Below are 12,514 nucleotides of genomic sequence, written 5' to 3'. Positions count from 1 at the left end.
TTAAACCCTAATTTGTTAAGTTAGCTTGTTTATTAAGTTGGCTTGTGTAATGGGCCTTGTGGAAAAAGCCCATTAGTTAGTATGTTAGGTTTTATTATAAATAGCATACTAGTCTCTCATCATTGCAACACAGCAAATCCTAATTTAGGGTGAGAGGGGTTATTTGTTATTCTTGTAAACTTGTAATCTTGTTTTCTAAGAAGAAAGTAAAAGAATAGCAGTTATAACCAATTCTTGTGTTCTTCTTCTTCTTCCATATTCTTTATTCTCTCTTTGCATACTTTGTTCTTGGCATTGAATTCACAACAAGTGTGGTTGTCAAAATGAGTGTAACTATATCATTTCTCTTTAAAAAAATACATGCTTGCAAGTGAGTGACATGTCTAACAAATAACATACCGCCATATTTGTAACAAAACTATTACAAAGTTTTAAAGAAAACAAAACTACATTGGTGTAAAATAATTTTTAAATTTTACACTATCAACCAATCACAACCATATATTTAATTACATTATACTATTATTTAAAAAAAAATTTAATGATATGGCAGATTGTTGGTTTTCTATTGAATGACAGTGTAAAACTATTTTAGACCGTCAGTGCATATCCATTAAATCTTTATTATAAATTCGTAATAAAAAAGGGAAACAATATTTATTTTCATAATCATAAATAAAGAATCTGAACACCGGAAATTAAAATGTTAAACAAGGTCTTTATAATTGAAACGAGATTGGATCCTCTCATGTTTTATTCCTTCAGTTTCCATCGTGCTGCAAATCTAATGGCTAATAAGTAAGAAAAAAAATAATGAAATAAAATATAAGTAGGTATAGAATGTAATCCAAGGGTCATAATTGCTGCTGAACAAGAAGCAGTAGAGGAAAAATTGGAGAGAATTCAAATCCGAAACGAGATTGAAACCATTCATCATCATTGTCAACATTTTGCAAACTTCTCCTTGAGTCAGATCATGGTGATTTTGCTGGTAAAATAACACATTTTGAACATGAATATATTGATGGAGCCAGGGAATTCATCTATCTTGTTATCTCAAATAACGACATATAATATGTCGGACCCCATAATAAAAGGATGACCGCTATTGTGAAGACTAAAAACCAATGCACGATAAACAGTGGCGGAGCCAGGAATTTAAGAGAGCCTGGGCAAAAATTTTACACTTTATTTTTACTAATTTTATACCCTGTTTCTACTAATTTTGCCCTTGATTTGTCTAAAAAATTTGCCATTGATTTTGTCTAAAAATTTTGCCCCCTATTTTTACTAATTTTGCCCTATATTTTGTCTAAAAATTATTAATTTTGCTCCTGATATTGTCTAAAAATCGGCTATTAAGTGGAGGAGTATACAACGAACGGAGGGGTTGAGCCCGGGCGCGCGTCCGGGCTGGCTGGGCTATAAATCCGCCCCTGACGATAAAGATGTATTCAACACACATAAAATACTCATAAATAGAAAAATACACAAAAGTAAAAGGACAACCATACTTAATAACTTTAATCAACTTTGTCATTTCCTATCAAAATAAATTCTAAATATAATTAAAATGATATAAGATCAAAATCAAGTTTTAAATGCAACCAAACAGAGAACCTTAAAGACATAGAAAGGAGAACTTAAAATGAGAAGAGCAAACTTTAAAAAAAATAATAAACTTAAAACAGACCAATGAATTACTTTAAAATAAACCTAAATAGAGAAACTAAGGAGGAAGAGAAGCACAAATTATAAATCTTAATAGAACAAAGAGTGGAACAAAACAGAAGTTCACCCTGTAATATAGAGTAGAGGATGCTAAATTTTTACGCAAGTCATTTCTCTACCCATGAGTAGCAAAATAAGCAATTTAACAGCATGGTATTGGCAACTTGGCATCACAACTTTATAGTCAATATGGAGTAAATAACTCGATTTTCTCTCACAAAGTCATATACACGAGCAACCTTACACCCACAACCATACTTGCCTTGCTCTAAAGCTCACTCGGTGTTTTATATGAGCTAAATTCTTTAGCGAATATTGTATCTGCTCAATAAGAAGACAAACAAATATTTGGAACAACATTGCATACAAAATGACCACAAGCTCATGGTAAATATACACTAAATATAATCAAGCAATTGGGCTCAATGGTAAACGAGCTCTTGCTAAGGACGAATGTTCGGGAAATACCGAGTTCGATTCCTTGTAGGAACAAACTGTATTCAGTGGATACAGGTAGGGATGTCAATTGCATCTGTTAATGGGGATCCCTGTGGGGAATATCTGTGCGGAGATCCGAAGTTGGGGATTTTTTCCCCGTGGGGATGGGGATGGAGTACAGGTAGGGATGTCAATTGCATCTGTTAATGGGGATCCCTGTGGGGAATATCTGTGCGGAGATCCGAAGTTGGGGATTTTTTCCCCGTGGGGATGGGGATGGAGGGAAAAGTTCCCCCGATAACACTTTGGGACGGGGATTGGAAAAGTATCCTCCGTCCCCGTGGATTCCCCGACTCCGACGATATATTTTAATTTATATATTTTATATATTATATAATTATATAATTTTACATGAAAAATATCAATGTATTAGAAAAATGAAGAGTCATTAGAAGTTATAGATTTGTCACACATAATCAACCACTTGCGTTGGACGACATCGATATTGTTGTAGTAAATTAGTGGAAGCACGGTAGCAAGTTATGTTATTATTTATTTATTTATTTTTACATAAAAAATATTAGCAACATCAAGTTCTTTTGTTTTTTTTTTTATTTATTATTGATGCAAGATGTATTTTTATTTTTTTTATAAAATAAAGATGCAAATATATGCGTTTTAAAAAATATGGAAAAAAATAACAAAATACTAGTGTCATATTTTTGATCAAAAAGTGTAAAAATTTCCTTAAGATTCGATCTCCGTGGGGATCTGTGGGGATGGGGATGGGGGAAATATTCCCCCGTGGCGGGGATTGGAGATGGGGATGGGGACTAAATTTGGGGGCGGGGCTGAGAGCGGAGAAACATCCTCCGAACAATATCTGCCCCGTTGACATCCCTAGATATAGGTGACTTTGGGAAAAGTAGTGTCAACCTCTGATTTGGACTGTGACATTTATAGAGTGGATACAGGTGACTTTGGGAAAAGTAGTGTCAACCTCTGATTTGGACTGTGACATTTATAGAGGCAACGTCAAGTTGAACTTTTTTTTGTTAAACTTTGAAAGTCGCATCTCATGCGCATGAAACAACAGATCCATTATTTTATGGAAGACCTTCAAGAATCATATCAATGTGCCGTGTCGCATCTCATGCGCATGAAACAACAGATCCATTATTTTATGGAAGACCTTCAAGAATCATATCAATGTGCCGTTGAGAAGGAATTGGATCACCAATAGAAGCAAGAGAATCAACCAGGACTTTGATACGTGAAAGATAAGCTTCGACACTGCAGTCAGATAAGGTAGTGGAACGCATTTCAGCATGCAGTTGGCGTGCACGAGCACAAGTGAGTTTTTAGACATAATCATGAATTTGTGTCCGTAGTTACGAAGCATGAGTGCAACCTAAGATATGAGTTGTGATTGAGCTCGAGATGGTAGACTGAAGCCATGAAAGGAGCAACTGTTCTTATTGAGTCCATGCGCGAAAGAGAGGATTCTCAATTGTAGTGCCGATGACTAAATCGGTGATGTACCGATCTGGAATGTCACATTAGAGAAGAAAACTTTGAAGGTTATGAGCATTCACAACCGGTTCAAATTGTTGGCGCCAAACAAAAAAATTCCTCTCATCAAGCTTTTTCGGATAGCTTTAACTGAAACGTAACTAGATCAGATTTCGAAGATTGCAATGGCGTAGGTGGAGGTGGAGGGGACAATTGTGGTTTAGTCATGATTGGGGATTTGAACCTGGCTCTATGATACCATTTTAGAGAAGATAAAAGAAATGCTGAAATGCATTCTAGACTAGTTTTGAAATTCTGTTTTTATTGATGATAACAGTTAGTTACAAGGGTTTATACAAGGTTGTTTAACCTGACACAAGGTTGTTTAATCTAGGGAATTGAACCATCTGTGCCAGCTTGCGCAATATTAGAAAACAGAGGAAAACTAATTCAAAATACAAGTTAACTCTTCAATAAAGAAACAAACACATTCCTTCCAAACTAACCTGCATGTCTAGAAAACTACCCAACTCAAACAGACTGCTCAATCTATCTCCCCAACTGCCTTTTACATCCTCACAAAGGGATGGTTCCCTATAACTATATGTTGTTTCTGTGAATTGACCAAAACCAAAGGTTTCTTCATATCCTATTATTTTTATTATTAAAAAAAGTGCAAGCCATATTTTAAAAAAATATAATCAGCTCGATAACATATTTAGGCAGAAGTCAAACCATTAACATATTTAGGCTTCTTGACAATAAATCAAATAGTTTTTTGATAAGATATTTAATTTGGACAGCTACAGAGAGAGCGCGATAGATATAGAGTCAAAAACACATAGGAAGATCAATGCTAATGATCGATAAATATGTAGCAGGTGTTATTGACTCGAACACAATTGGTCCAACTTATAACCTTATAGATAAAAACCGAAATCTAACTAGATTATATCAAGACAACCATCATCATTCATCAAAACTACATTAATGCGTAACATCAACTGGTGTGCCACCTTCAATTGTATTATTAATTGACAAGACCACAGGTTCAGGATCAACCTTGTACAACTGAAGAACTTGCCCTAAATGAAATAGATATAAAATATTCAACTGAACTTACATCTGTGCTTATGCCTGTCACTAAAAAAATATAACTCGAACTTCAATGATTTTACAATTTGATCTGAAGTATGTGTTTATGCCTGCAATCGCTATACCCGTGTTTATGCCTGCAATTGCCATACCGTTCTTCCACAACCAATCTGGAATAGGGTGTAGTGGTTTGATAAAAGATTCTGAAACATGTTGAACAGTTGAGGAAGTCATCATTCTAACCCTTGCATAGAATTCAGAATTTTGTGAGAATTCAGGGTTTGTTTCGTTTCTCTAAGCACCAGTTTCTGAATCTCCAATCTTAGCAATTCCAATGGAAAATATCACAAGTTTCATTATTCCCAAATCACAATTTGATTTCTTTAACTATCAAATTAAAAGCACAAATAGCCTGTTGATCTTTATTCTACAAAATCAACTTTAGTTCAACTATTATTTCCTAGATATATAAAAATAAAATCTGAATATAAAAAATTTCAAGAAAAATCATATTAATCAGTTAATTACCTTCATAATCTACTGCTGTAAAATTGTTAGTCGGTTGAACTAGCAATGAAGAAGAAAAGCAAACAAAAAATAAGCTACGAGTGTTAACTGAATCCAGTGTATAATACGTTTCATTTGGTGTAGAATTGAGTTTGACGTGTTTGATTCAACAAAGTAGAAATGTGTGAGATTTTGGATCGAACTCTAGTATGGCCGAAGGGTAGCTTCTTGGTTCGACAGGGTTAAGCATGAAGTCGAAGGTTGTTCACATGCTTGTGTCGAAGATGCTAGGGTTGTTGGCATGTTAAATTAGGTTTTAGTGTTTAAACCCTAATTTGTTAAGTTAGCTTGTTTATTAAGTTGGCTTGTGTAATGGGCCTTGTGGAAAAAGCCTATTAGTTAGTATGTTAGGTTTTATTATAAATAGCATACTAGTCTCTCATCATTGCTAAGCTGCAAATCCTAATTTAGGGTGAGAGAGGTTATTTGTTATTCTTGTAAACTTGTAATCTTGTTTTAAGAGAAAGTGAAAGAATAGCAGTTATAACCAATTCTTGTGTTCTTCTCATCTTCTCTAATTCCTATTATATTTTGTTCTTGACATCGTTTTTCACAACAAATTGGTGCGGTGAGCGTGGAGAAGATGCCTTCAACAAAGTATGAGATTGAAAAGTTCACCGGAGTGAATGATTTCGGTCTGTGGCGCTTGAAGATGAAAGCCCTACTGGTTCAGCAGGGTTGTTTGGAAGCGTTGAAGGGAGAGGCAGCCATGAATGCTGTATTAACGGCAGCGGAGAAGACGACTATGATTGAGAAGGCACACAGCGCAATTTTGTTGAGCCTTGGTGATAAGGTTCTCAGGCAGGTATCAAAGGAGACGACGGCATCAGGGTTATGGGTGAAACTTGAAAGTTTGTATATGACCAAATCGCTGGTAAATCGACTCTACCTGAAGCAAGCTTTGTATTCATTCAAGATGATTGAAGACAAAGTATTGGCTGAGCAGTTGGATATGTTCAACAAGCTGATTCTTGATCTTGAAAATATTGATGTGAAGATCGATGATGAAGATCAAGCGCTGTTACTATTGTGTTCTTTGCCTCGATCACATGCTCACTTCAAAGAAACTCTCTTGTATGGAAGGGAGTCCCTGACGTTTGAAGAAGTTCAATCAGCCTTGTACTCTAAAGACTTGAATGAACGAAAGGAGCATAAACCTTCGACTGTTGGCGAAGGTTTGGCCGTTAAAGGAAAACTCTTACGAAAGGATGGTAAGTTCGACAAGAAGAAAGGCAAAAGCCAGTCGAAGTCTTACAGTGGCGAAGCATCTGGCATTCGATGCTATCATTGTAAGAAGGAGGGTCACACAAGAAAGGTGTGCCCTGAACGCCTGAAAGATCATGGAGGTAAGGATAATGGCAATGCAGCCATTGTTCAAGATGATTTTGAATCATCTGATGTTCTTGTAGTTTCAAGCAGTGACTCGAGAAGAGAGTGGATTATGGATTCAGGGTGCACTTGGCACATGACTCCAAACAAAGACTTGTTCGAGGAATTATGTGATCAAGATGGTGGATCAGTATTGCTGGGAAACAACAAGGCTTGCAAGATTGCAGGTGTTGGATCTGTGAGATTCAAGCTCCATGATGAGTCAATAAGGTTGTTGACTGAAGTCAGGTATGTTCCTGATTTGAAGAGAAATCTGCTTTCTCTTGGTGAATTCGACAAGAAAGGATATGTTTTCCAAGGAGAGAAAAGTATCCTAAGAGTCATAAAAGGTTCGAAGGAAGTCTTGAGAGGCGTGAAGAAACAAGGCTTGTATACCCTTGAGGCTGAAGTTGTAAGTGGTTCGACAAATGTTGCATCCACGAAACCTTTGTCGAAAACAGAAATCTGGCACATGAGATTGGGCCATGTCAGTGAAAGGGGTCTGGTCGAATTAGGGAAACAAAATCTGCTTGGTGGAGACAAAGTCGAAAAGCTGAAGTTTTGTGAACCCTGTGTACTTGGAAAATCTTGCAGAGTGAAGTTCAACAAAGGCAAACAAAGAACACATGGATCCCTTGATTACATCCATGCTGATCTTTGGGGGCCTGCAAGGTGTCCATCACATTCAGGAGCAAGGTATTTTCTATCCATAGTAGATGATTATTCCAGAAAATTATGGGTATTCATCCAGAAGACTAAGGATGAAACTTTTGAGAATTTCAAAAGTTGGAAGACTCTGGTTGAAAATCAGACTGGCAGGAAGGTCAAGAGGTTGAGAACCGACAATGGCCTTGAATTTTGCAATGAGGCATTCGACAGCTTTTGTGCTGCCTTTGGTATTGCAAGGCACAAAACTACTGCAGGTACTCCACAGCAAAATGGTTTGGCTGAAAGATTTAATCGAACTATTTTGGAGAGAGTCAGATGCATGTTGACTAGTGCGGGGTTAAAGAATGTGTTCTGGGCTGAGGCTGTTTCGACAGCAACATATCTGATAAACAGATGTCCTTCGACAGCGTTAGATATGAAGACACCTGAAGAAGTTTGGTCGGGACATCCACCAGATCTCGACAAACTGAGAGTATTTGGCTGTGTAGCCTATGCTCACATTAGGCAAGACAAGGTCGAACCTAGAGCTCTGAAATGCATGTTCATGGGATACCCTGAAGGAGTCAAAGCTTATAGGCTATGGTGCCTAGAGTCAGGTCACAGGAGGTGTATCACCAGTCGAGATGTAGTTTTCAATGAAGCTGAAATGGCTTTTAAGAAAACTGATGATGTTGGTCGAAGTACAGAAACATCTGACGAAGAGCTGGAACAGGTAGAGATTCCTGTTGAGGTGGAGCATGTTGATGCTGAATTGCATATCCCAGATGAAGTCGAAGAAGAAGCAGAAGATGCTGAAGTTGAGGAAACTGACGATGACTACCTATTGTCGAGAGATAGGTCGAGAAGAGTCATCAAGCCACCTCAGAGACTTGGATATGCAGATCTTATAGCTTATGCCTTAATCTCTGCAAGTGAGGTTCTAGACGAAGAACCTAGAGACTATAAGGAAGTTATGAGGAGTCGAAATAAGACTGAATGGCTGAAGGCCATGGATGATGAGATGAAATCTCTTCATGATAATCATACTTGGGAACTGATCAAGAAACCTGTTGGGGCAAGGTTAGTCAGCTGTAAATGGATTTTCAAAGTTAAGGAAGGAATTGAAGGAGTGACGTCGAAAAGATACAAGGCAAGGTTAGTTGCAAGGGGTTTCACTCAGAAAGAAGGTGTCGACTTCAATGATGTGTTTTCTCCTGTTGTGAAGCATAGGTCCATTCGAATGTTGCTTGCCATGATGGCACAGTTCGATCTTGAACTGGAACAGATGGATGTGAAGACTGCGTTCTTGTATGGTGATTTAGATGAAACGATCCTGATGAGGCAACCTGAAGGGTATGTCGAAAAGGGGAAGGAAGATTATGTGTGCAAGTTAAAGAGATCTTTGTATGGGCTGAAACAATCTCCTCGACAGTGGAATAGGAGATTCGACAAGTTCATGGCACGCATAAGTTTCATTAGAAGTCAGTTCGACCACTGTGTTTACTTCAGATTTCGACCTGGTAATTCATTTGTTATTTTGTTGCTTTATGTGGATGATATTCTCATAGCAAGCAACAGTGTCGAAGATGTGATGAGGGTGAAGGCTGAACTCAATAAGGAGTTCGATATGAAGGATCTGGGAGCTGCTTCCAGGATTCTTGGAATTGACATTCGAAGAGATAGAAAGAAGTCGAAGTTATGCCTATCTCAAGAGGCATATCTACGGAAGATTCTTGAAAAGTTTGGTATGTCGAATTCGAAGCCAGTTGTGACTCCAACAAACCCTCAATTCAAGCTGAGTATTGATCAGTGTCCCAGTACTGATGTCGAAAGAGCCTATATGAATAGCATCCCATATGCTAATATAGTTGGTTCTTTGATGTATGCTATGGTTTGTACTAGACCCGACATAGCATACGCAGTAAGTCTTGTAAGCAGGTAAATGGCGAATCCTGGAAAGGCTCACTGGCAAGCATTGAAGTGGATTTTAAGGTACATAAATGGATCTCTGAATAGAGTCCTAATTTATGGTGGAGCCTTGGGTGAAGATGGTAAAGCAGTAATCGAAGGATATGTCGACTCTGATTATGCAGGTTGTATGGATTCCAGGAAATCTATTTCTGGATATGTTTTCACTATGTTTGGCACTGCAATTAGTTGGAAAGCAACACTTCAGAAGGTTGTTGCTCTATCAACCACTGAAGCGGAGTATATTGCATTAACTGAAGCTGTGAAAGAAGCATTGTGGCTTGAAGGTTTTGCGAAGGAGCTGAAACTTCAAGGTCGAGGTATCACTATTAAATGTGATAGTCAAAGTGCAATACACCTGTCGAAGAATTCAGCCTATCATGAGCGAACTAAGCACATTGATGTGAGGCTGCATTTCGTCAGAGGAGTAATCGAGCGTGGAGAAGTCCAAGTGCTGAAGGTTTCGACTGAAGACAATGCTGCTGATATGATCACCAAGACATTGCCGAGTTGCAAGTTTTTCCACTGTATGCAGTTGATAAAGCTGCATGAAGAAAGCTAGTTTGTTCCCTTGATGTTGTAGAGTTAGATCCCAGGTGGAGATTTGTGAGATTTTGGATCGAACTCTAGTATGGCCGAAGGGTAGCTTCTTGGTTCGACAGGGTTAAGCATGAAGTCGAAGGTTGTTCACATGCTTGTGTCGAAGATGCTAGGGTTGTTAGCATGTTAAATTAGGTTTTAGTGTTTAAACCCTAATTTGTTAAGTTAGCTTGTTTATTAAGTTGGCTTGTGTAATGGGCCTTGTGGAAAAAGCCTATTAGTTAGTATGTTAGGTTTTATTATAAATAGCATACTAGTCTCTCATCATTGCTAAGCTGCAAATCCTAATTTAGGGTGAGAGAGGTTATTTGTTATTCTTGTAAACTTGTAATCTTGTTTTAAGAGAAAGTGAAAGAATAGCAGTTATAACCAATTCTTGTGTTCCTCTTCTTCCTTGTCCTTTATTCTTCCCTGTTTTATACTTTGTTCTTGGCATTAAATTCACAACAAAATGATTATGGCCTCTAAAATTGATTCTAATTGAAGTTAACATTTGTACACTAAAATCTACAATGACTTCCACTGTGAGCTTAGGAAGTTAGAAATGTAGGAAAAAGTTTTATCAAGTGCCAATGTAACAACAATACATTCTGAATATGATATCTAACATAATATTAAATATAGGCTTCCACTCTTGAACAATGCTCTGTCACAGGAACTTTCACATTTGTGAGATGAACAAATGCTTTCGTCTTTTAGCGAGTCACGTTGTAAGCATCCATTCCATGGCAATTGAAACAAAAGGGAGTTGTTCTTGCCCATCTGCTGACAAAGATGAAATACGGTCCTCTTTTTTGGAGCCCAAGATAAACCCCTTTGAGCATCTTTCTACAAGTTACTTAGACTGCTCTTAAAAGACAGCCTTGGTGTAGCATTCCTTTAATACCTGCAAAATACAAATGCATTCCTTCCAGACTAGAAAACTACCCAACCCTAATCGTTCAGTCTTTCTCTCCTAACTGCCTTATACATCCTCAGTCCTCACAAACAAAGTTTAAGCATAGCTTCCTATTCTTTTACCCTAGTCCAACAAAACAATAATGACAAGTCTATCTAATACACTTTGGAATTCTATGTCACTCATATGCAACTTCTTCGACATATCCCATACATCCACAACCACGCTTCATTGCCTACGAATTCTAACATGATTTTGCATATATCATAAAAAAAATACAGGAGAGGTTTTTGTACAAAAAGAAACCATCACAAGATTAAAAATGAGAATGAATTAATAAAGTAGAATCCCATTCTGTATCACAGTATACTGCATCTAAATGCACCTGAATGACAAACAGTTGAAGATTTTTAAGATATATAGAATTAGAACTAGAGAAAGGAGAGAAGCAATGGTAAGATTAAAGACCTCATGAATGACAAGAGTTTGAAGGTTGGGGGAATTTTGAAGCAGTTTTATGATCCAACTCCACTTCAAAATCTCTAATGATGGAAAGTCAAAGTTGAATATAAGCTCCAAGTGTGTTAAATTGTGAAACATGCCCCTTATAGTATGGGGAATCCAGTTCTGCATTGAGTTACAAAAAAGTTGTATTGAACAATTAAACTAACAATATTTTTGGACTAGTGAGATATCGATACTTGATACATACCAGTTGTATGCGGAGATGCTCCACATTATGAAACCACTCAAGGCTAATAATCATGATATCACCGGAAATGTTAGCTCTGACCAAACTGGATATGGCAAAACCTAAATTATACATCTTATTAGGGATCTTCATTCTTAGATGCTTTGTTTGCAAGTCCTGTAGAATGGGACAGCCAGCTAGAAGTTTTTGGAGATATGCGTAACATTTGAAAGTGACATATTTCAAGTGAAGGACTTTGAGTGAGGGAAGATCAACGCAGGGAGCGTCGTTCAATGTTATCTTGATCAATTTGAGGACCGACAAGGTGTTGCTGGTTAGAACGAATGAAGGCAATGTGTTAGAATAATGTGAGTGGGAGATATGGATGATTAGAGTTTGAAGTCCTCTTGTAATAGGCACATAAAGAAAATTGTGAAAATCTTTGTTGTAGAAGCGGTAGTGAAAATTAAGATGGAATGAGAGGATAGGTAGGATGCTATCTCGCAATCGCATGGTGACGAAAGAATAGAAGAATTGGCAAAAGGCGAGAGTGCCTGGAAAAGATCTGTCATCGAAGTAAAGGCTGAGTTGTGAACGCCAGAGTGGTTTCCAACGTTTTGAAAGGATGCTCGTGGCGACGGCGTCTTTTGTTGGAAGGAATGAGAGAATGTGATCAAGAAGAGAGTCAGGTAAATCACTTATTCTGTCTTCTTTCCGTGGAATGCGAAGCAATAGCCGACGTGACATTGCAGTGGATGAATTTGCAATAACAACCGACTTAAGGGTCATAACCTACATCTTATAGCCGTATTCATCTATGTATTGGACAAAGTTTGCGATGTGGGACTATATAAATTGTTTGATTTAGTTGATATGTGAGATTAAAAGTCTCGCATAGATTTTTTTTTTAAAAATTTTAAATTACATAGCTCCTTCTAAAACTTGTCTATATATTAGTATAATATTCATATTTTAAAATATCATCATAGTTATTACTC

General features: G+C 37.3%; 1 protein-coding gene across 1 annotated transcript; it reads right to left on the bottom strand.

The window, feature by feature from the left end:
• Positions 1–11,141: 11,141 nt before the first annotated feature.
• On the bottom strand, positions 11,142–12,272 carry LOC131657816 (F-box/FBD/LRR-repeat protein At4g26340-like). The gene is made up of 3 exons (XM_058927174.1): positions 11,538–12,272; positions 11,294–11,452; positions 11,142–11,210 (listed from the first exon to the last, which is right to left on the bottom strand). The coding sequence occupies exons 1-3, from the start codon at positions 12,261–12,263 to the stop codon at positions 11,142–11,144; spliced, it is 954 nt and encodes a 317-aa protein (XP_058783157.1). The 5' UTR covers positions 12,264–12,272.
• Between the last annotated feature and the right edge of the window lie 242 nt (positions 12,273–12,514).

This window comes from Vicia villosa, linkage group LG3 (genome assembly GCF_029867415.1).
Source record: "Vicia villosa cultivar HV-30 ecotype Madison, WI linkage group LG3, Vvil1.0, whole genome shotgun sequence".
NCBI classification, from domain to species: Eukaryota; Viridiplantae; Streptophyta; class Magnoliopsida; order Fabales; family Fabaceae; genus Vicia; species Vicia villosa.
The sequence above is the reverse complement of the archived record's forward strand: the minus strand, read 5'-3'. Positions and strand labels throughout refer to the sequence as shown.

Coding starts and splice junctions, on each gene's coding strand:
- LOC131657816 (XM_058927174.1), bottom strand. CDS start 12,263: ATGTCACGTCGGCTATTGCTTCGCATTCCACGGAAAGAAGACAGAATA. Junction 11,453..11,537: donor AGCATCTCCGCATACAACTG/GTATGTATCAAG, acceptor AACTCAATGCAG/AACTGGATTCCCCATACTAT. Junction 11,211..11,293: donor AAACTCTTGTCATTCATGAG/GTCTTTAATCTT, acceptor TTTGTCATTCAG/GTGCATTTAGATGCAGTATA.